We start from the raw sequence: 25,088 nt of genomic DNA, 5'->3' as shown, positions 1-25,088 counted from the left end.
TTTAAGGTTCATTCAGAAGATGGTCTCAGTCCTGCCTCTCCAACTCTCTCTTCAGAAAACAAGACCCAAGAGTGAATGTTTTTGACTGCTCCACTTCATTTATACCCCAAGAGGAGATGTAGTGCTTTCTTTTTAAGGGACTCTGGCAAGAACTGTAATTTATGATGTGGCAAACCCCTTATACTGTTTGCTAGTGGCAAGAAAAATAGATCTCCAATACAAGCCTGGACTTCTGTACCACTTGCTGGTAGTGATGTCAACATTCAAGTAGGCCAGGCAATCAAGGATCATTTAGATGCTCTGCTAGGCAAGGACCAGAAGACTCTGGACTCATTTGGCACAAATATCTCAAAGCATGCTACACTCAGCACCAGGATTACAATAGTGCAATACATACACAAATGCCTGCAAAATCTAAGAACATGCTGAAAGGCACTACCTCAGCAGGAAAAGGGGCAAGTCTCTGGAAGGCCTCAATAATGTGACAGAAGTTGAAAAGTAGCTCATTTGACATAGCTTCCAAAACCTTGACAATTGTGATTGGGGGTTAAAAAAAATGTCATCATTCCCCCTCCGAAGGGACACCACCTTGTAAGTGGTGGAGGGGCTTCCGTGTTTCAATGACTCAGAGGGCTATGCTGAAGGGTTATCCATATCAGACAGGCCTCTGAGGAGAAACCAGACAAAGAGTGTCCCAAATTAGGGAGAGGGGAAAGATGGTGACCTGAAGCTCATACACTCAATGGCCCAGCTGTCCTCTGAAGTTCAGTTTTTGTTCACTTGAAATTTCCTCTCTGCATCGCAGTTGTCTTAACAGAGGAAGGGGACAATGGGGGGTCAGCCACCGATGACCAGCGTTTTGTCCCCTGTGCAGCAAGTGTGGGACCGCTGTGTGATGAGCTGCCCATAGATGACTGGGTTGATGAGTCCTTTGATTAGCGCCGACGAAGGAGCGTCGATGCTCTTGGACCTGGAAACAACTTCATCGCTCAAAAATCATTTAACCACCATGCCCAAAGGAGTGGAGGAGTGTATGCTGAAACGGAAGTTGTTTACAGCTGAACCCGTGTCGGCAGTGCTACTCCTAAACCCTTAAGAGTTATCAGCTTGGAGTTTTTGGCTCCCGTGGAGGTTGCATTGAATGTCATCTGGAGGGTGCTCCAGGACCTGACGGTGGTAGAGAATGACTTTGCTTCAGATAGTCTTGTTAATGAGCCACATGGATAATCTAATCGAATCCTTTGAGAATATACAGCAAATGAAGTTCTACTGAAGTAGGAAACGGTTAAGATTTGAAAATGATAAAAGACCAGAAAAATTTGAACAAAATTAATATTGTTATAGATGATTAATATCGAGATTGTTGTTTTCCCAGAGTTCCGGGTATGACTCCTAATGTTTTTTTTCCTCTGAAATGATTCCTCTTTTTTTTTTTTTAATTCTTTATTTATAATTTTCATATTTACATCTCTTGACATAAATCAGGAAATATCAGTAATACACAAATTACAACAACTTTAGTTACTTATTACCTATATAGGTTCTAAGTTAGGATTAACAAATTAATATTAGTCCACAATAATTTGAGACAAGATAGTAGGAAAAAAAAAAAAAAAGAAAGAAAGAAAAAGAGGCCTATAAAAATAAGCCAAATATTCTTAACGGAAAGGGCATAGTTGAAATTCACAGCCGACGTATCAGCGCATTTAGGATAGCAACACATTAGGTTCTAGAACATTTTCCTTGGATGAAATAAATTGTAATAATTTTTGTGGGGGAAAAAATATATAGTTATTAGAACCAAACATAATATGACATTTGCATGGGAATTTCAAAAGAAAAGTGGCACCTAATTTCAAAACTCTAGATTTATAAAGCAAAAATTCCTTTCTTCTCTTTGTGTATTCCTAGCTAAGTCAGGAAAAATCTGTATTTTTTGCCCCAAAAAAACATCATTTACATGGCGAAAATATAATCTAAGAATATTTTGTTTATCAAGTTCAAGAGCAAAGGTCACTAACAATGTTGTTCTCTCTGTAATACATTCCAGAGAGGTCTCAAGAAATTCAGTCAAGTTCAAATTTGCTGTAATCTGAGGTTGCTCTTTCAATAATTTCACGTTTCCAGTAATATACTGGAGCCGTGTAATAGGTGGAAATCCCTCTTTCAAAATCCCCAGTACTTCACCAAAATATTTTTTAAGCATTTCATCTGCTGATATTAGAGGGGATTTGGGGAAATTCAGCATCCTCAGGTTATTCTTCCGAGTATTATTTTCCAAGTATTCTAATTTTCTTTCCTGGATTTCTTTGTCCTTTACTAAAGTTATAGTTAAATTCTTTAATTTCTCAACCTCATTTTCCATCTGAAAGATCTTTTCCTTGTGCTCTTGGACATTTAGAGATAAATCTTGAACAGTTTGCTTCAATTCACCAATCTCACCTTTAATAGACTTATTCATCTGTAGTAACGTTCCATTGACCTCCTGTATTGCGTCCCACAGACTTTCCATAGTCACCGACATTGGTCTTATTCATCCTCCATTCTTCTCGGAAGGCAAACCTCGAGTAGCGGGGGTGGCGTCCTGCGTCTGCCCCTGCTTTGTTGTTTCTAAACTCGAGGTTAATCCGGCGGTGGGTCCTCCTACCACTAGCATCGGAGAGCGCGCTTCCAACTGCAGTGACCCCACTGCTAACGGTCCACTTCCGGGTTGTGGAGGCGCGGTGAGAACGGGAGGACTCAGCGTCGCTCCCTCTGCGCTGCACTCGTCCCCGGAGGGGTTTGAGACCGTCGAAGTGGATACCAACTCGCCAAGGATCCCGATACCAAAGTTCTCCAAAGTCGATTGCCTAGAGATAGGTGTCGACGTTGGTGCCACGGAGGTAGGTACCAGCGTTTTTCCCTTTCTTTTCCCCATCTAAACTATCGGGGAAAGAAGTTCTCAGGATCAAACAAAGAGAGATCTGAGGAGCTTCGGGATCACACATCCGTTATCGCCGCCATCTTGTCTCCTTGTTTCCTCTGAAATGATTCCTCTTAATATATTAATTCAAAAAGAGTGAAGCCTGTGAAACTGGGATTACTTTAATCAGCGGGAATTGGATTGGAGATTCAAGGGTTTGTATTGTTAAACAATTTCTGGTTTTAAAAGGGAAAAAAAAATGAAATCAGGTGTATTACTTTCACTAATATTGGACAATAAGTATGTTTCCAATGAAATTGATGGACTATGCACCGTTATGGTCTTGAAGAAACCAACCAGATGATCAATGTGGAATAATGATTTAGATAAATAATAACTGGGGATAATCGGGTTAATATCACGTTTTCTTTGTTTGCTGTTGTTTAAATTGATCTCCTTGTCTTGTTTCACTCTCCCTATTTATTTTGTGGTCTAAGAAAGAGAAAGATTGTATAAAATCCATTTATCTTGTTGAGATTGTTTTCTTCTAATATTGTTTTAATGTACAATCATCTCTGTTTTACTGTTTTGCAAGTGATCCTTGTAAAATGAAAAAATTATAAATAAATGATTAAAAAAAAAAATGTCATCTTTGAGGAGAAATGGCTTGTGTATACCAGTTTGGCAGATGTCCCACAGATGAATGTAGACTTGTTCAGGATTAAAGAAAACCACTGAGCTCATCAAATAGCACTGTTTGACTCTCCATGTCCTCTTGGCAGTAGGTGTAACCCAGCATCTGCCTCAAAGAAGTAGCCCTACTCCTACAGAAGACTATTCCTTTAACACAGGAGGACATACAGGCTATTCTAATGACAATGCCTGCAACAACTCCAACCACGACAGTCACATGGGTACAAGCACCAGCATAGCTATGTTATGTTGTATTACAGTCTTAAGGGGAATAATCAACAAAAGTGATCCCAACAAAGTGAGAGGACACTCAGTATTCCACATAAAGTTATAATGGAATCATCAAAAAAGCAAATTTAGCAGCAGCACATATTAAGTGCAATTCTATAACTTGGCACCTACACTTATGCCTCACTTACTTGTGTCAGAGGCACCAAAGTTGGCAGTTATGTATATAAATGCACTAGGCGCTATTCTATAAAATAACGCCCAAGTGCTATAGCATGTAACTGCTAGAGGGGTGTATATGTGGGTAGAGCATGGGTGGCCTATGGTCTCCAATTTACATCATAACATAGAATATTATAAGTTATTGGCTTTGCATAGTGAATGGCAGTGTGCCCATTCACTCCTGCCATCAAACTGTCATGTATGGTTGCACCAAAATTTATTTAGCAAGTAATAATAAGTTATTATTCTATAACAACATCTTGGTGAATAGACACCATTATAGAATTGGCACTCAGTGTGCAGCATAGAGGCTCTAAGTTATAGATTTGCCCTCCTAACTTTTATACTCATGTACTACTTACTACTACTACTACTTAACATTTCTAGAGCGCTACTAGGGTTATGCAGCGCTGTACAGTTTAACAAGAAGGGACAGTCCCTGCTCAAGGAGCTTACAATCTAAAGGATGAAATGTCAAGTTGGGCAGTCTAGATTTCCTGAGTAGAGGTATAGTGGTTAGGTGCTGAAGGCGACATTGAAGAGGTGGGCTTTGAGCAAGGATTTGAAGATGGGCAAGGAGGGGGACTGGCGTATGGGCTCAGGGAGTTTATTCCAAGCATGGGGTGAGGCGAGGCAGAAAGGGCGGAGCCTGGAGTTGGCGGTGGTGGAGAAGGAAACTGAAAGGAGGGATTTGTCTTGAGAGCGGAGGTTGCGGGTAGGAACGTAAGGGGAGATGAGGGTGGAGAGGTAGGGAGAGGCTGCAGATCGAGTGCATTTGAAGGTTAGTAGGAGAAGCTTGAACTGTATGCGGTACCTGATCCGGAAGCCAGTGAAGTGACTTGAGTAGAGGGGTGATATGAGTATATCGGTCCAGGCGGAAGATAAGACGTGCAGCAGAGTTCTGAACGGACTGAAGGGGGGATAGATGGCTAAGTGGGAGGCCAGTAAGGAGTAGGTTGCAGTAGTCAAGGCAAGAGGTAATGAGAGAGTGGATGAGAGTTCGGGTGGTGTGCTCAGAGAGGAAAGGGCGAATTTTGCTAATGTTGTAGAGGAAGTTTGTCATCAGTCCTCTAAAGTTGTTATATATATATATATATATATATACACACACACACACATTAAAAAAATAACGTTTATGCTGGATATAAATTATAGTAGTTCCAAAAACTTATGTTACACAACAACACAGTTTGAAAGTGTCATTCATCACCACAACATGTATAAAGTGAGCAAAAGATTTAATATTCACCTTAAATGAAACTCAATCCTTCATATTTGTGTGAGAGGTGAGAAATTCTCCAAACCTGGTCAGGCTGGCACAGAGCTTAATGTTGCATCCCAACATCCCTCTTAGCTTGGAAAATATTTGCTATCTCTAAAACAGTTTTGATTTCTGTGTGTTGCAGTAGTGTAGCCAGACCTCAATTTTTGGGTGGGCCTGGGGTGGACTGGGTGGGCATGACCCACATATTTCCTCTCTGTCCATCCCCCTCCCGTAAAGATAAATACCTGGGCTGGCGGGGATCTCCGGGCCCTACCAGCTGAAGAATCTTCTGGAGGCCCCCCAAGGCTTGAGAAGTGTCATCCCTGCACCAGTCACCAGCGTGGCGGGAAGCAGCGTTCAGCAGTGTTGCCTGCGTGCCTGCCTTTTAAAATAATTCGTCTCTCCAGGCTCCGCTGCATTTACTTCTTTGCCCGTCGCAAAGCACTGCCGTTCGCACAGGCAGCTCTGCTCCCCTTTGCCGCGTCCATCCGGCCCTCTTTGATCCACTTCCTGTAGTGGATGCATAGGGCCAGATGGACGCGGCAAAGGGGAGCGGAGCTGCTTATGCGAACGGTAGCTCTTTGCGACGGGCAAAGAAGTAAATGCAGCGGAGCCGGGGAGACAAATTATTTTAAAAAGGCAGGCAGGCAGGCAACGCTGCTGAATGCTGCTTCCCGGACCCGGTGGAACCGTGGGAGAAAAGGCAGTGACAGCAGCAGGATGTTGGATGGGCAGGCCTGGAGAGAAAGTGGCTGAGCCTGGGCCCGTCCAGGCCCGCCCGTGGCTACGCCCCTGGTTGTTGGCAGTTCCCTATATTTGTTCAAGGCAACCTATAGCTAGGGAGTTCTGACTGGGAAGACTTGTAATCATGCTTGTCCTCATAGAAAACCAAGTTACTTACCTTTAATAGATATTTTCCATGAGCAGTAGAATTTAAGTCCTTGTATGCTCTTTCACCTCTCCTAGAAGTTGTATTCTAATTTGCTATATACGAACTGAGGAGACGGTACACCATGACACAGTGTGGAAAGTATTCCGCATGCATGATAGACTTTCAAAAAACTTCTGGAGGTTATCTGAAACGGCAGAAGTATTTTTACCATGTCATGCTATGTTGCGTGATGTCACTTATTTGTAAAGACTTGAAACTTGCTGTGAGTGGAGGACCCCTGCCACAGGTTAATATGGCAAACACACTATTTTATCTGCTAATGTAATTAAACTATGACTACTCTGTTTATTCACAACAGGCAAATTCCCCTTCCTTCCCCCCCCCCCCCCCCATCCCCGGATTCTATAAACATCACCCAGTTGGGTTCGACCATGAGATGAGTATGCAAATTAATTGGTTAATGAGCCAATTAACAGCAATAATTGGATATGAACAATTATTGATGTTAATTGGCACCAATTAGGATTTACACACACATCTGGCTACACGCTATTCTATAAAGCATGGAGCCTAACTCTTATAGCACGTAACTCAAAAGAGGTTGTGGCCATGGGAGGGCCAGGAGCGTTCCAAAAGATTATGTGTTTTCTTACAGAATACCGCCTCAGTGTGTCTAATTTGGGTGCCAGCATTTATACCAGGTTTCAGCAGGCATAAGTCTGGTGTCCAAAGTTAGGCATGGGAACTGGCACTAAGTGTCATTCTATAAAGGGTGCATGTCCTTTATAGAATTACACTTAGTGCCATTTTTATCTAGCACTGATTTTTGAGTGCCATTTCTAGAATTCCTCGTTTTTTGGACATATTTAAATGATCAATGTTTGATAACAGTTTAGCTGGGTGAAAAGAACAATATTTTAGATAAGAGAAGCAATATCTTAGAACTTTAAAACTGAAAGGTTTAGACAATTCTATAAATAAAATAGAATTATATGCCAACCTCATACTTCACTATAAGAAAATGGTACTCCTTATTGGGACTAAGATGTTTCATTTTTTTTTTATTTAACTAGTAGCAATTTATAGGTGAAGAAATTCAGTCTGGATTCTTGGATTTGAACATTTCCTGGTTCCCATCTATCAAGAGCATGTTATCAACCATCATGTTATTTGTAACTCTGTATCAGAATGAATTGCTTTTATTAATTATTTAGGAAGGAAAAACTTGCCTAACTTTCCAGTCTCTCAGTGTCCTCTGTCATTAATAATGTGTCCAATAAAAGTGAGAACAATAAAACACTTACCTTATCCTGTTCCTGTCAGGGGCCCTTCCGTGATACTGCTGAAGTATTGCAGCAACGCTACAAGCCTTTGGAGCCAACCTTGCGTGTGGAAACATTAATCACTTCGCTGGAAGAGGCCAGAGCAGAATTGAAGAGAAAGGAAAATAGCAAATGCATAAGTGACGATTTGTGAGTTCCTTGCCCCTCTCTTGTATTTTGGAACTGAGCAAACAATTGTTTGGTTTTTCATTTCTTTCTGTGTAATCACACTCTTTCAGAATTTATAACTCTTTCTGTTGAAATGAGAGCCTTATTTATTGTTGAATTCTTTTATATGAGAAAAATGACAGTAGAACATATTAATTCAAGGTGTTTACCAGTTTTGCTCTAGTGCAAAAATTATTTCAGACTTATCAATAATCTGAGCCTCTGTGGTTCTTCCTTCCTCTTTCCTCTCATAAGCACAGACATTCTTTTCATTATCTGTTTAGTAAACCACTTCGCTGCAATTGCCATGAAGGAAGGTATAAACATTGTCATGGGTAAGTAGTACTTTGCATGTTGAAAATACCCTTTTACAAAATTGCCTTCCCAATATGTGAAAAAACTTACTCATGTACAGCTTGTATGAGGGCAGTTCAACAACTGGGCACCTCCTTTTAGGTGCCATGAGTATATACAATAAGAGCTTATTCTAAACAGCATCTGGGCACCCAGGTTCTATTATAGACATGCTAGTGTACCCATATATTGGCATGCCTAATATTTACAGCCCCCTTCTGTTACATTAGCAATAGAATTAGCATAAGTTCAGGCATCTAAATGTGGCAGGGATGCATGTAATTTACAATATTCTGTAAGTTACATACATAACTAAGATCCCACCCATGTTCTGCCCATGCTCAGTCCGTGTTTATGTCCTCCTTTGCATTTACTTGCTAGGTAAATTAGGCCCATCATTACAGAATGATGCTTAGATGCTCTACTGGCCCATTCATGGGTAAGTACTCACTACAGAGGTGCTACGCCAAGTGCAAACCTATGTCTTCTTCAGGAAGCAGGTGAAAGTCTGGCTCTTCTCCCAAGCCTTTAATAAATGTGGTGACAGACTATCCTATCAATCCTCAGCTGTATTAGCTTGCTGCACACCCTGAAACGTAGACCTGGCCCTCATATCTTACACAACTGTACACGTAATTTGCCTTCAGTTTAGCCACCCATCTGTATATCCCAATGACTTTGTCCTACCCATCTTGTCCCATCTATATATCTTAAATGCACTTGCCCCCTTGGCTTCTTATTAAGATATTTCATTATATTCTACAACCAGCTTTAGCATCATATCTATGTTATTTGAATGTTCTGATGCGTGCCTATTAAGATGTTTCATTGTATTGTACAGACAACGTTAGCGTCATATCTATGTTATTTGAATGATCTATTGCGTGCTTATTAAGGTGTTTCAATTGTATTGTGCTGATATTGTGTCATATCTATGTTATATGAATGTTCTTGCATGCTGCCTGTTATCTTATCATTAATACTTTGGTGACATCATATTTCTGTTTTATGATTGTATATTTCTGATACTGTATCATGTTAGTCCTATTACTAGGATTCAATTTGCCATCTCCTAGTTTTCCCTTTGATTGTATTTATGTTTATATTGGTCATTTTACTATTATTTATGCTGTTAAACTGTTGCTTTATGTAAAACTGTACCTACTGTACACAACCTTGGGTGAATTTCTTCACAAGGGCTGTTAATAAAACACTCAATAAATAAGTATATACATACACACATAAGTGCTAGTATTCTAGACATTTATGCATACAAAGGGCACATATATGCGGGTGCCTAAATTATAGAATTACCCTTCACATGTGAAACTTTACCTACTATTAGAATAGGTATTGCCAAGAGTGGGTTTGCAGTTACACATATACTTTTGAAAATTATATGTGTCCATGCATAGTTTAACCCACAAAAATTGTGAACCCTCATATAGCAGGTGTAAGTACATAGCTTCCTGAAAATATTTTTCAAAGTGTGCGACTTTCATGTTGAAAATCTGAAGTCTGCATAGAAGAAAGTATGCGCACAGTTATAACATTCTCTATCAATAAACAGGATGGATCAGTGATATAAGTAGGTGACATTATTCAATATAATCAACAAGAAATCTGCTTTCTCAGAGCTCAGAAAACCTACAAAATTTTGAGAATGCTCAGGACTTTGTACACAGTCACTTACTCTTTATGTTTCTGCCTGGATATATTTTGTAGCTTTCTTGTGTATTTATTATCTTAGCTGCCTTGTGTGGTTGCTATTATTTTTTCAAGGTCAAGCAGGATAGTAATTCTTGCTAATGAAATATATCATCTGATGGAGCCTGAGGCTGAAGTTCTGTAAACAAATCTTAGTGCTTCCTAATATACATGTTCATTGAGACTCCGGAGCTCTGCCTGTCTCTTGGGCCCTGTGTGTGAAACGAGGAACACTTCTAAACATGCTACCCTAGAGGTTCTGAATTTGAGCTTTCTACCTAAGAGCCTAAGGAATCCTTTTACTAATCTGTGGTAAAAAGTGGCCTGTGATAGTGTGGTTGTGTATTTTGGGCACTTGTTGGGCCATTTTTGTTTTACCACGGCTGGGAAAGGGGGCCTTTATTAATGGGCTGGGAAATGGGCCTGTGCAGAAATTAAAACTAGGGCATGCCTATTTATGGCCTGCACCTAGTAACCATGCACCAACTTCTGATTACCGCCAGGAACGTCCCCCATGGTAGAAAATAGAAAATTATTTTCTACCACGGGATTCGGCACACGCCAAGTAGTAGTGCTGATTTGGTGCGAGCTACCCGCATGTTAGCCCTTCCATGCCTTATAAAAGGGTCCCTAAATTTGGCTTCCTCTTCCACATTTTCCTATGTCATTGGTACCCACATGTTCCAAGACAGCCGTCTCCTTCCCAGCACTATTTAAAATCCTATCTAGGTGATGCGTGAGGTCAGCCACCTTCACACCAGGCAGGCAAGTGACCAGGCGATCCTCATGTCCACCAGCCATTCAGCTATGTACATGCCTAATAATCAAACCACCAGCTACAACAGCCATCCTAACCCTTCCCTCCAGAGCAGAAGCTCCTGGTGACACATCCTTGGTGTGAGAGGATATTGCATCCCCTGGTGGGCTGGTCCTGGCTACAGGATTACTTCCAACTTCACTAGGGTGATGCTCTCCTTTTAGAAGAACTCCCTCTTCCAAGGCAGCACAGGAGCTCCCAGACTGGAGGTGGGACTTCTCTACAATGTCCCTGTAGGCTTCCTCTATGTACCTTTCTGTTTCCCTGAGCTCCTCCAAGTCTGGTACTCTAGCTTCAAGTAAACGGACTCGTTCTCTGAGATCTAGGAGCTCTTTGCATCGAACACACTCATATGACCTCTCACAAACTGGGAGATAATCATACATGTGACACTCAATATAAAGACTGGATAGAACCCCTCTTGTTTCTGGGCTGCTGTGTGCATCTTAGTATCATAGAGTTGTTTAATTTAAACTTCTTAAGGTACTATGGATATCAGATGAATATAAAGAGCCTTAAGATTATATGATATAATATGCAATTTATTTAATGTTTGCTTCTCAGAAACTAATTAAATGTAATTAAAATTATAATAAAAACTCTCCTCTTGCCATAATTAGAATAATTGACTATAAATGAAGATGTGAGCTGGGGTGGGTGGAAGTTGGAGAGGAGGGGTGGGAATGAGGACTGAACTAGGCCCTGCTGTGCCTTCTAGAGTCTATCTGTTAATGTTGTGGCAGAAAACTTGAGTTATAAAATTTTTCTTTTTTTTTTTTTTTAATTCTGTGTTTATCAATAACCTAGAATTCCTCTTTTAAACCCAATCTTTAAGTTACCAAGAAAGAAAATACAAAACAAAACAAGAAAAACCCCTATCAAAGCCCTTACCTTTTTCTCAGCTGTTCTGTGGGTTAATTAAAGCAGCTATCTTCTTTTGTGTGAAATCTAACACTCAGAAGTGTGAGGACTTCAAATGAGATAAATTAGTCACCTCTCCTTTTGAAATGGAGGTTAAAAAGAAATCCTAGACTAAGCAAGCAAAGAAGCTCCTTAAAGAGAAAATTAATCTTAATCTAAGTCCTCACTTCTAAGAAAAAAAAATAAAGTAACAGTTATTCCAGCAATATAAAATTAGAATTTAAACAAGCTCTGTGCTAAAATAAATCAAGCACATCACTTGTTGCAAAAAGAACAAAAACAAAAATCTATCTCATTCTACAGTGTCCTCCTCCAAACTGGCTGAAGAGCCTATAAATTAACAATCAGCCTTGGGGTTGGAACAGGGTGGGGAGGAGGGAATTAAACACTGAACAGAGGCTTCTCTCAACTCGTATTTGTGCTCTAATCTGAAGTTATGCTAAACTCTAAAATGCAACCTAAAATACTAAACTTGTTTCTAAAATACTTTTTATATAAAACCCCTAACACAGACTTTAAAGGCTACACTATTGTCTAAACTGACTTTGTAATTAAAAATAAAAGACAATGACATTTTCTGTATAACCCCAAGTTTACCTTTTCCTAAGTTTGAATGCAACTTCCAGCTGGTAAGATACTCCAATGAAGTTATCCTTCCCTCAGCTGGTCCTTCCTCAGCACCTCTTCAGGACTAATATGCTTTTATATTTGCTCGAAAAAGTATATCATTTGTATTTTGATGACATCATGTTTTATCATATCTGTGTTATATGAATGTTCTAAATCATTGGTTATTAAGTGGTTTCATTTGTATTGTGCTGACTTCATGGTTATTATACCTATATTATATGAGTGTTGTAATGCGTTGCCTATTAAGAGGTTTCATTTCTGTTGTGCTGATATTCTAAGGGCTCTTTTTACTAAGCCGCGCTATAGGCGTGCAAACTATATAGCGCACTAAAAAGTAGTGCTCGCTAATGCTAGAGACACCCATAGGAGTATAATGGGTGTCTCTATCATTAGCATGTGCTAAAAATTAAAAGTTAGCAGACCTACAGCGCAGTTTAGTAAACAGAGTCCTAAATATCATATGTGTTATATGAATGTTTCTCCATGATGCCTTTTGTGATATATCATTTCTACCCTGCTGACATTTATATTTCTGTTACATGATTGTTCTACTGTGCTGTTTTAATTTGTATACTTCTGACACTGTATCATGTTATTCCTCTTATTAGAGTTCAATTTGTCTCTCTCCAAACTTATCTCATTGATTGTATTTATGTTTATATTTTGTCATTTTACTGTTGTTGTTATTTTTTTAACAAAACTGTAAATTTTATGTTATGCTGTATTTGCTGTGCACCACCTTGGGTGAATCTCTTCATAAAGGTGATAACCAAATAGCAATAAATAAGCTAACACAATTTTAGAAAAAGAAATATTACAATTGTGCATCAAGAGAAAACTAACTTCAGACTTGTAACCAAAATGCACAATTAGCAAATACAGAGATGAATTGGCAAGGGGGAGTAAGGAGGAAACAGTCTGTACATAAAGATGGTTCAGTCTTTCCTCTGCTCTTTTCTTGTACCACATTTGAATGAATGTTTGTCTAAATACTAACCAGCTGAAATTCTGTATTTTTCAAATTTTTCTTTACTTTCTATCCTCTCTTCCATGCAAGTTAAACCAGTAGAAATGTAAAATAATGCTTCTTCAATTACAGGGCCACAATTATGGGAAGCTTTGCCTATAGATTTGGGAGAAGATAGAATATTTGGCTTTCCTTAAGAAGATTAAAGTGGCTGCTTTTTACTTCTGCTTTTGGACATCGTTAACTGATTAGGCTATAGTGAGGTTATTATAGTTCGATTATGCCCTTTATGTATGGGTGATTGTAAGTGGCATTGTATATAATCTGTGTTTTTTTAAACCATTTTGTACAATGCTTTGGAGCTGGTAGAATAGAAAATGAAGTAACTACATTTTAAATAAATAATCACAGGAGCCAGTCACCTCACCTTGGTACTCCATTCCCATGAATGATTGATTTTGCAATAAACTGGCAGTGGGTCAATTTATTGTTAAGAGTGGGTCAAAGAGAGAGTATTTGATGTATAGTTAGTGGCACTTTCAAAATGCCTCCTTTCATCTATGTATAATTCTAGACACATAGAATTCTGTAAAGGAGTGCTTATTTTGAAGCACCAAGAAGGCATCCATTGGAAACCAACTTTTCTATATAGAACACTAGAGTAGCAACACAAATACATGTGTTTATTTAGATCTGACCACATTTACCAGCCATGGAGCTTGGTGAAAATACTTACACCTAAAAATGGTGATTCTTTAAACATGCAACTGTGTTCCCTGCCCACACTGCACCCAGAATCTGTCCATGTGTATGCCTACCTTCAAACTACACTCCATCCATTTAGGTGCCATCTTATAGAACAGTATGCAGCTAGAGTATTGGCATTTAAGCACATATATGCACACATACATGCCAGCATTCTGGTCATTTGCATACATTTTTGGAGCCTAAAAAGGACATTTTTGATATGATGTCTAAATCCAATTTTGAACGTTTTGAAGAAAACGTAAAAAAACAGGCATTGAACATAGAGATTTTTGAACCAGAAAAGCGTCTATCTTTTTATTTCAAAAAGGGCCATTTCCTAGACATTTTATGCTCAGTGTGTTTTTCTTTTGTGACCATTTAGGAAGAAACAGCACACAAATATAAGCAATTGAGACATATGGGGGAGGGGGCCAGCATTCTTAGTAGATTGGTACACAGACATCCCAGCAGAGCAGTGTTGCCAGGTGGAAAATTTCTTTCCCACCCAAACGAGCCCAAATCCAGCCCAAAACTCGCCCAAACTCAAACCCCGCCCCTGACACCCCCACCCCCACGTCATCACCCCCGCCCCCGCCGTCATCAACCCCGCCCCCGCCGTCACCGGCCCCGCCCCCCCCGTCACCAGCCCCGCCTCCCCCGTCACCGGCCCCGCCCAACACGTCACTAACCCCGCCCAAAACGTCACTAACCCCGCCCCCCGCGGCCGAAAAAACCGCCCGAAAAACCGCGGAAAAGAAAAAAAAGAAGCCCAAAAAACCGCGTCCCGCCGCGGGCAAAAATTTCCCGCGGCGGGTCGCGGAAACCGCCCAATTGGGCGGTAAAACCGCCCATCTGGCAACACTGCAGCAGAGCAGTGGGGCATCCTAGGGGGCGCTGCAGTGGACTTCATGTAAGAGGTCCCAGGTACGTATCTCACCATTACTCCCTTATATAGTATGTTGAGCCCTCTGAAAACCACCAAAAACCTACTGTACACCACTACAATAACCCTTATTAGTGCAAGTGTCACCTATACGTGGGTACAGTAGGTTTTTGGTGGGTATTGGAGGGCTTACCCTTTCTACAGCAAGTGAAATAGTTAGAGTGGGATATGGGCCTTGGTCCCTCTCTCTACATTTATTTCATAAATTTATATCCCGCTTTAAAATCAAAGCGGGTTACAATAAAAACATTCATAAGATCAAGACATATACAAAAACACTGACAATCATATAAAAAAAATCATAGTCGCTGCAGATATAATAGAGAGAACTGCTAAAGAATCAAACTTATTTTATTTCATTGCACTGCAATGACCATTAGGCAATTCAGGGACCTGCTTGCTGCTCTAGTAGGCCTGGCCATAACATCTGAAACTATCATAGAGGCTGATGTATATTGTTTCTTTCACATGTTTGGGGGTGGGAGGGGGGTCAGTGATCACTAGGGAGTAAGGGAGGATCACGCCTTAATCCCCCTAGTGGTCATCTGGTCATTTAGAGCATCTTTTTGTGACTGACAGGGAGATGATCAGAAGCAAACGCTGGCGCTAGAGGCTGTTAGCGCCATACTAGCACTGGCATTTGCTAACACCCCATGATCAGAGCCCTCGAGCACATGAAACAACGCGCTCGAGGGCTCTGAATGCAACTAGCATGCAAATGCATGCTAAATAGGGCATTAGGTATTCCTCCCCAATGATCAGCGGCCAACACACCAAAGATTGGGTTGCTGGCCGCGGCAAACCCTATGCCAGCTCCGAGCTGGCGTTAAGGATTGGAAAGATGAGCCCTGTCCAGCATGCATTTGCTTGCTGGCAGGCCCCCATTCCCCCCAACAACAAACCTGCCAGCGACTGGAGGCCCCCCCCCCCCGACGATCCCCCCCAGGTTCAAGGAGGGCTGGAAATCCAGAGGGTCTCCATCCCCCCCTAGCAAAACCAACCCCCCCACCTAGCGACAGGGGGGCTGGAGGTCTGCTGGACCTCCAGTTCCCCCCGCCGATCTCCCCTCCCCCCCAGGTTCAGGGAGGGCTGGTGATCCGGTGGGTCTCCAGCCCCCCCTAGTCCCCCAGCGAGGGGTCCCTGGTGGTCCAGTCCCCCCTACCTTGTGTGTTGGAGTAAGGAGGGTAGCCTTCCTCCCTCCTCTTCCTGCGACGCCGCAAAATGGTGGCGCCTAGCCCTGCCCAGTGTATCCTGGGATGCGCTGGGCGGGGCTATACACCATATAATTCTCCTGCACTTCTACCCCATGATCAGAGATAATTGCATGCTTAAATTTGCATGCAATTATCTCTGATCATTGGTGCAGTAAAGTTTCTCCCTTATATGGTGTATAGGCCCGCCCACCGCATCCCTGTCACTGGGGGGGGGGGGGTTGGTTGGTCACCCACTAAAGGGACTGGACGAGGGGATCGGAGGTCCAGCGGACCTCCAGCCCCCCTGTCGCTGGGGGAGGGTTGGTTGGTCGCCCACCTGGGGGGGGGATCGTCGGGGGCACCGGAGGTCCACAGGACCTCCGGCTCCCGTTGCTTGGGGCAGGGGTAGTTGGGGCCTGGTGGTCCCATGGACCTCCAGCCCCTGTGTTTGACAGGTTTGGGCTTTTGACAGCCCAGACCTGTCAAACAAGTGCAGGAGGGTTGTGCTGAGTGCATGCTCAGGCACAATTCTCCCGCACTTCTACCCCATGATCAGAGATAATTGCGTGCTTACATTTGCATGCAATTATCTCTGATCATTGCTGCGGTAAAGCCCCACGCTGTTCCAGCTCTATTTTAGAGCGCTGTTTGGAACAGTGCGGGGCTTTTGATCATCTGCTTGTTAGTCATGATTGAAACAGGTCTTGACCAAAGCATCTAACTTTTAGCCTCAGATGTTTTTGCTTTGTTCTATTATGACAGAAAAACATCTAAGTTCTGGGAACATCCAATCCCATCCTCAACATGCCCTCTTGAGATCTGGATGCACTGCAGATGAAGTGCATAGAAAAACATCTTTAAAATGTCTTTCAAAAATAATGAGTTGGTCGTATTGTCCAAAAAAAGTCATCTGCCACTTTGTGCTACTTTTTGGACATTTTTCTGTTTTGAAAATGTGCCGCTAAATGTTGGCACTATCTTTATAGATACCTCCATGAGAACTTATACCAGCCATAGAGCCAGTATAAGTACAAGCGCCTACGTTCAGCAGGTACCCATGTAACTTACAATATTCTGTTAGTTACACATATAAGTGGGAGCCATGACTATGTCCTGCCCATATGAATGACCCTCTTGGAAATATTTACTATATGTGACCGTCTCTGGGAAAAGATGACTAAAGTAGCAGATCCAAAATGTTAAGAATGTCCAGTTTTCCATTTCATGGGTCCATAAGCAGACTGAAAAAGTTACATAAAAGGATAGGGTTTGAACTGTTGAAATTGTTTACTCTAACAGAATTCAGTATAGTCTCATTTTTTTGTTTCTGGTTACTTCAGTCTCCTTTTCCCAGAGATGGGCACATATGTTTTAAGGAAATATTTGCAGAATTGTACTTAGGCAGCATGTTGGCATATATATACATAAGTGCGTACATGCTAGTATTTTATAGAATTGGCCTTTATGGGAATAATTTATAATTTTTCATGCATACGTGGACACACATAAAACAATGACTGCTACTGCTACTACTATTTAGCATTTCTATAGCGCTACAAAGCGCTGCACGAACATAGAAGAAAGACAGTCCCTGCTCAAAGAGCTTACAATCTAGTAGACAAAAAATAAAGCAAACAAATCAATTAATGTGTAGAGGAAAGAGGAGTATGTGCTGCAACATGATTCCACATACTTTGCCAGTAGGTGTGTATGGTGTAGGTGTGTAGGTGTGTATGGGGGTGAAGTTAAGGTGGTGGGAAGAGTTTGAAAGTATGCGTGTAGGTTATACAATATGGTAATCTATGTACATGCGTGAATAATCTAGAGGCAAACATTTATATCTGCTCAAGAGCAGGTCTAAGTATACATGCAATGTTTGCACAATTTTTGACACTTATGCTAGTATTTAAAAAGACGCTTAGAGGGGCATAATCAAAAGGGGCCGCCCATCTCTAAGGGTGCCCATCTCCAGGAACGGCTACGAGAAGGGGCGGTCCCAACCGTATTATCGAAAAAGATGGGCGGCCATCTTTTCTTTCGATAATACGGTTGGGCCCGGCCAAATGTCAGAGATGGGCGGTTTTGAGATGGTAGGCATCGGTTTTCAGAGATAATGGAAACCGAAGGCGGCCATCTCAAAAACGAACGACTCCAAGGCATTTGATCGTGGGAGGGGCCAGGATTCGTAGTGCACTGGTCCCCCTCACATGCCAGGACACCAACCGGGCACCCTAGGGGGCACTTTTCCAAATTAAAAAAAAACATTAAAATACCTCCCAGGTGCATAGCTTCCTTACCTTGGGTGCTGAGCCCCCCAAAACCCACTACCCACAACTCTACACCATTAGAATAGCCCTTATGGGTGAAGGGGGGCACCTACATATGGGTACAGTGGGTTTTGGGGGGGTTTGGACGGCTCACATTTACCACCACAAGTGTAACAGGTGGGGGGGGGCCTGGGTCCACCTGCCTGAAGTGCACTGCACCCACTAAAAATTGCCCCTGGGACCTGCATACTGCTGTCATGGGAGCTGGGTATGACATTTGAGGCTGGCTTAAAGGCTGGAAAAAAAGTTTTTAAAGTACTTTTTTTTTTGGTGGGAGGGGGTTAGTGACCACTGGGGGAGTCAGGGGAGGTCATCCCTGATTCCCTCCAGTGGTCATCTGAGCAGTTCGGGCACCTTTTTGGGACTTGGACCTAAAATAAAAGGGTCCAAAAAAAGCGACCTAAATTCTCGCTACGGCCGCCCTTCTTTTTTCCATTATGGCCCGAAGCCGGTCATCAGTTAACCAATCCCATGCCCGCCACTGTCCCGCAAAATGCCTTTTATTTGAGGCAGTAATGTACATAAAACATCATCGAATAATGACGACACCCCTAGCCAAGCTATTAGATAATCAAAAGCTCAACCCATACATATATGCAGACAGTGTCACGATCTACATCCCATTCAAACATGACCTAAAGGAAATCACCAACGAAATCAACCAAAGGTTCCAAATCATGCATTCCTGGGCGGATGCATTTCAACTAAAACTCAACGCAGAAAAAAGCACAATGCCTTATAATAACATCACAACACAATACAAATAAATTCACCACATAAATACTCCAAACATTTCCCTCCCCATTTCAAACAACTTGAAAATTCTGGGAGTCACCATTGGCCGAAACCTCACACTTGAAAACCACGTGATGAACACAACTAAGAAAATGTTCTATTCTATGTGGAAACTCTACTTCTATCCCTCTGCCTGTCGGTGTACCTCAGGGTTCTGTTCTTGGTCCCCTCCTCTTTTCTATCTACACTTCTTCCCTTGGTTCATTAATCTCATCCCATGGCTTTTCCTACCATCTCTATGCTGATGACTCCCAAATCTACCTTTCTACCCCTGATATCTCACCTTGCATCCAAACCAAAGTTTCAGCGTGCTTGTCTGACATTGCTGTCTGGATGTCTCAACGCCACCTGAAATTAAACATGACCAAAACCGAGCTTCTCATTTCCCCCCCCCCCCCCCCCCAAACCCACCTCCCCACTCCCCCCGTTTTCTATTTCTGTTGATGGCTCTCTCATTCTCCCTGTCTCCTCAGCTCGAAACCTTGGGGTCATCTTTGACTCTTCTCTCTCTTTCTCTGCTCATATCCAGCAGATCGCCAAGACCTGTCGTTTCTTTCTTTAAAACATCCGTAAAATCCACCCCTTTCTTTCCGAGCACTCTACCAAAACCCTCATCCACACCCTTGTCACCTCTCATTTAGACTACTGCAATCTGCTTCTTGCTGACCTCCCACTTAGTCACCTCTCCCCTCTCCTATCGGTTCAAAACTCTGCTGCCCGTCTCGTCTTCTGCCAGGGTCGCTTTACTCATACTACCCCTCTCCTCAAGTCGCTTCACTGGCTCCCTTATCCGTTTTCGCATCCTGTTCAAACTTCTTCTACTAACCTATAAATGTACTCACTCTGCTGCTCCCCAGTATCTCTCCACACTCGTCCTTCCCTACACCCCTGTCCGTGCACTCTGCTCCATGGATAAATCCTTCTTATCTGTTCCCTTCTCCACTACTGCCAACTGCAGACTTCGCGCCTTCTGTCTCGCTGCACCCTATGCCTGGAATAAACTTCCTAAGCCCCTACGTCTTGCCCTATCCTTGGCCACCTTTAAATCTAGACTGAAAGCCCACCTCTTTAACATTGCTTTTGACTCGTAACCACTTGTAACCACTCGCCTCCACCTACCCTCCTCTCCTCCTTCCTGTACACATTAATTGATTTGATTTGCTTACTTTATTTTTTGTCTATTAGATTGTAAGCTCTGTGAGCAGGGACTGTCTTTCTTCTATGTTTGTGCAGCGCTGCGTACGCCTTGTAGCGCTATAGAAATAGTAGTAGTAGTAAACTCAAAAGAGCCACTTTTCGAAACCTGGTACAATCAATGGTACTAAGTCACGTGGACTATTGCAATGCACTCTATGCCGGCTGTAAAGAACAGACCATCAAAAAACTTCAAACAGCCCAAAATACAGCAGCCAGACTCATATTTGGGAAAACAAAATATGAAAGTGCAAAATCCCTAAGAAAGAAATTACACTGGCTCCCACTTAAAGAACGTATCACATTCAAAATCTGCATGACTGTTCATAAAATCATCTATGGAGATGCCCCGACCTCGTGGACCTACCACCCAGAAATGCTGAGATCTTCCCGCACCTTTCTTAACCTTCACTTCCCCAGCTGTAAAGGACTAAAATACAAACTAACACACGCAACCAGCTTTTCTTATATGAGTACGCAGCTATGGAATTCACTTCCAACTCACCTGAGAACGATCAACGAATTAACCAACTTCCGCAAATCCCTGAAGACTTACCTCTTTAGCATAGCCTACCACGAGAACCCTTAACTAACTATAACACAACACCTATCCAACATTACTCAGAATGTTATTTTTCTACAATTGCTTGAACAAATCCTCCTGTCTTCATTAACTCTTTATAACACTAATTGGATTATTTAACCTGGTATGGCGATGCCATAACAGGTCTTTGTAAGCCACATTGAGCCTGCAAAAAGGTGGGAAAATGTGGGATACAAGTGCAATAAATAATAATAATAACCAATCCCTGAAGTTTATATGGGATTCCACTTTTGTGTACATGTGCTACTGTGGGGTGTGTCATGTTCCTTCTGTGGCATGCGTGGAAAAAATGCCAAGGAAAGATCTAACACTCCCAGACAAAATCACCCTGCTAGAGGAATTTAAAAAAAAAAAACAACCACCAAACGCTATTCAGCGCCACCTGGCAGAAATTACAGGAGTGCCAAAATCCACAGTAGCACGCGTTGTACAACAGCAAGAGAAATTGATAAACAAATAAACTTTAACTGAGAGGCAACAGGGCATTTTCCCAAAATGGAAGCATGACAGTAAGGATCCCGATATAGAAGAGGTGCTGAATCAGTGGTTCTCAATTGTAACAGAAAGAGGTGTTCGTGTGAGTGGACTAATGTTAAAAAGCAAATCAGAGGAGTTAGCTAGAAAACTCAGTCACAACAATTTTAAAGCAACAGATGGCTGGATGTCATGATGGAAATGCAGGTTCAGGATAAAATTTATGAGGGCACATGGTGAAAAGGACAGTGCTGATGCTATAAGCGCTGAACAAAGGAAAACCACAACTTCTACAATTGCTTTGTAAAACTTCAGCACCAACAAAACAGGACTATTCTACTGTGCCACACTTGATGGACCCCTGACCTAGAAACACACAACACAGTCAGGCTCAAAGAAAGCTATGGATCGTGTATCAGTGCTATGCTGTTCCAACATGTCAGGAATCAATAAAAATAAGTTGCTCGTTATAGGAAAAAGTGCAAAGCCGTGGCATTTTAAAGGGATCAGTATGGAAAGCTTACCTTTTTCTGTACATTGCTAACAATAATGCATGGATGACATCGAAAATTTTTAAGAACTGGTTAATGAGCTGGGACATTAAATTACAGAGGAGGTCTAAGAAGATTGTGCTTGTCCTTGATAATTGTGCCACGCACCCACACATTGACTGTTTGGAAAACATCCAGGTTGAATTTCTGTGTCCCAGCACCACATCTCTGGTGCAACCAATGGACATGGGAATCATAAGAAAAATGTAAGTCCTTATACTATGCCAAATTGGTAACATATTCTTGAAACTATAGAAGAAAATTTGCTCACATCATCTTCAACAGCAAAAGAAATCAGTGCAAAGATTGATCTTTTACAAGTGGTGCAGTTTATTACTGATAGCTAGTGAAATGTTAGCAGCACAACCATTCAGCATTATTCTGCTCACTGTGGGTTTAAACACCTTGGAACGGATACACAGGATAAGAGTGGAAATGAAAATGCTATGGATAATGAAAATTGTGTTATGGAAGCACACTGGGTGGAAAACTGTGAACATTGACAACAATCTTCAATGCTACAATGAAAACGAGGAGTGTGAGGATGATCAAGTTTCAAGTTTATTTAATATTTACTATCCCGCCCTATGGGAAACCTTCTGGGCAGCTTACAATCTAAAGCAAAAGAGAGGCAGAAACAAAGACATGAGTTGCAGGATAAAGGGCAGAACTACAATATTGAATAGGATAGAAGGGGGAGGGAGAAAACAAGGGGAAATATCGCATATCACACATATATCTTTGAGAATCCACTGGAGACCTTTGGTATGCGAAGGAGTTTAATTGTACACATCAATAAAAAGATGAATTTTAATTCTGATTTGAATTTATCAAATACTGTGTGTAGGCGAAGAGAGACTGGGAGATTATTCCAAAGTTGGGGGCCTTGAACATAAAAGATGGCATGTCTAGTATGTTCATGAATTATTTCTCGATAACTGGGAACAACTAATTGATTTAGTTGAGCAGATCTTAGTGTTCTTGCAGGGCATTAAGGGATGAGATGACGGAAGAAATAGAGGGATTGTTCAGTTTGCAGCATTTTGAAAACAAGTAATAAAAGTTTATAGGTGATACAATGGATTACAGGAAGCCAATGAGCTTCCTTGAGATATGGAGTAAGTGTTCATATTTATGGGAGTTAGAGATCTATGTTTTGAATATTCTGAAGGCGGCAAATATCTTTAGCTTGAAGGGCCTTGTAAAAGAGTTACAATAATTTATTTGCAAAATGACTAATGAATGAATTAGTGTATTTAATGCAGATGGGATATCAGGGAACAAACAGAGCAAATGAGTCGCATCATGTAAAAGGAGCATTTAATGATCTGAGAGCAAATCGTTGAGCAAATTTCAGCAAATATATGAAGATATCAGAAAATCAGGAAACTGAAGAAGATGACACAACTGAGCATGAACAAGTGACAAACCAGGATGCCAGGAAATTTATTTCTGGATTAAATTTTTTTTTTTTACCCTGTGCTTTCCCACTCATGGCAGGCTCAATGTGGTTTAGGTACTTATTTGTACCTGGGGCAATGGAGGGTTAAGTGACTTGCCTAGAGTCACAAGGAGCTGCCTGTGCCTGCAGTGGGAATTGAACCCAGTTCCCCAGGACCAAAGTCCACCACTCTAACCACTAGGCCACTCCTCCACTCCGAAACCACTAGGCCACTCCTCCACTCCAAAACCTTTTTTTCATGCAGAATGCAATGACGGCATTCCGGTTACTGCTCTAGAGACCTCTGGGGATTTTGTCCAGCTGCAATCAATGAAGAGAGCTCCTCGAGGTACACTTGATTGATATCTCCAACATTAATGCTGTTTTGAATGAGAAGCTTTTCTTTTAATTTATGCACATTTTAATGATTTCTTTTCCTTTTTTTCAACTTTTGTGTTATCAAAGAAAAGTAAAATTTGAAATTAAACTGTATGTACTGTTTTTTTAAATTTTTATTCCACTTTGTGTCTGTACAACAAATAATTCTTTTTACTTTTATTTCTCACTTGTATTGACTCTTTTTTCAATGGTAACATGTCAACTTCGTTTTTTAGGGGCTGCCGCTTAACTGGGGTAATGTACTATAGTCCCAATGTGTCCCAATTAACTGGCATCCACTGTATACCTACTGTCTTTCTCAGATAGTGACTTTTCTATGTCTTTCCATTGTTATCTGCATAGCTGGGTCCAGCTACCTTCTGTTGCTAGTGGATGACCCTCAAGTATCTCGTGTCAGTTTTGTTCCTTAACAGGACCTGAGGAATTTATACCAGCACTGAGGGTTTTCTTATTGCTAGCAAGCTACATGTCTCATGCTATCAGAATAGATTTGGGTTTATCATTCTCACAATGCTGGCGTAGAACTGCCAGTACCTGCTTTTTACTCTGTTCCCTGTGTGATGGACTTTATAGGAGAATCAGTTGTCATTTTCTTAAGGAAGGACGTAACCTACCATTACCTCTGCCTCTCTTGTCTTAGCCTTCAACACAGCTTTTATACTGGTGCTTCTACCCTCTTTCATTGCTGTAAGTTATTGCAAGCATGCTAAGGATGTTCACTGCTGTAATGTTGTCTAAACTTTCAACATTGGACTTCTTTGCCCCTTTAGGTATTCCGCAGGGTTTTCACCTTCCCATATGCCAAATCTGTTACTTTAATGAGGAAGAAGACAAACAACACAATCCCTTACTTCATTTAATCTACAGTTAGTGCTGGCTGATTGTCTGTTTTTATGGTTCTGCTATCCCTGCCATTACTTGCATGATTCCCTACTTAATGAGAAAGGTTTCTGCACTTTCATCAGGTTCCTTTGCTATAATGGTTGCTTTGATTCACAGCTCTACTGGCCTAAAGCTTGTCCTAACCTGTACATCAGCTGCAGTAAAGTTTGATCAGAAACTGCAACATCCCTGTCTTTAATGCTGGGGTCTGTACATACTATCATGACAGGCACTCGATTTTTGCAGAATCCAAGCCTTCCCTCTGTACAACACCACACAATTGGTGGATATTGCCATCAGTTTGCTAAGGGCTAGCATGTCAGCTGCAGACAAATTTTCAGCAGTTACAGCTGTAGTAATATTCTACACCTAATACTTCATAGTTACTGTGGTTGAGGTAACAGCAGCTACAGAAGGAGGATCATTTCTACTCTGCATTCTCAGGATTCCA

At 41.6% G+C, this 25,088-nt stretch overlaps 1 protein-coding gene across 1 annotated transcript in view; it reads left to right on the top strand.

The window, feature by feature from the left end:
* The window catches only part of SPATA17 (spermatogenesis associated 17), a 489,596-nt gene that overhangs the window by 336,711 nt on the left and 127,797 nt on the right, over positions 1-25,088 (top strand). Inside the window, exon 8 of the mRNA XM_030194667.1 lies at positions 7,525-7,673. Within this exon, the coding sequence (XP_030050527.1) occupies positions 7,525-7,673 (149 nt within the window). The remainder of the gene's footprint in view (positions 1-7,524; positions 7,674-25,088) is intronic.

This window comes from Microcaecilia unicolor, chromosome 3 (genome assembly GCF_901765095.1).
Source record: "Microcaecilia unicolor chromosome 3, aMicUni1.1, whole genome shotgun sequence".
NCBI lineage: Eukaryota > Metazoa > Chordata > Amphibia > Gymnophiona > Siphonopidae > Microcaecilia > Microcaecilia unicolor.
Note: the sequence above shows the minus strand (reverse complement) of the source record. Positions and strands in the feature narration are given on the sequence as shown.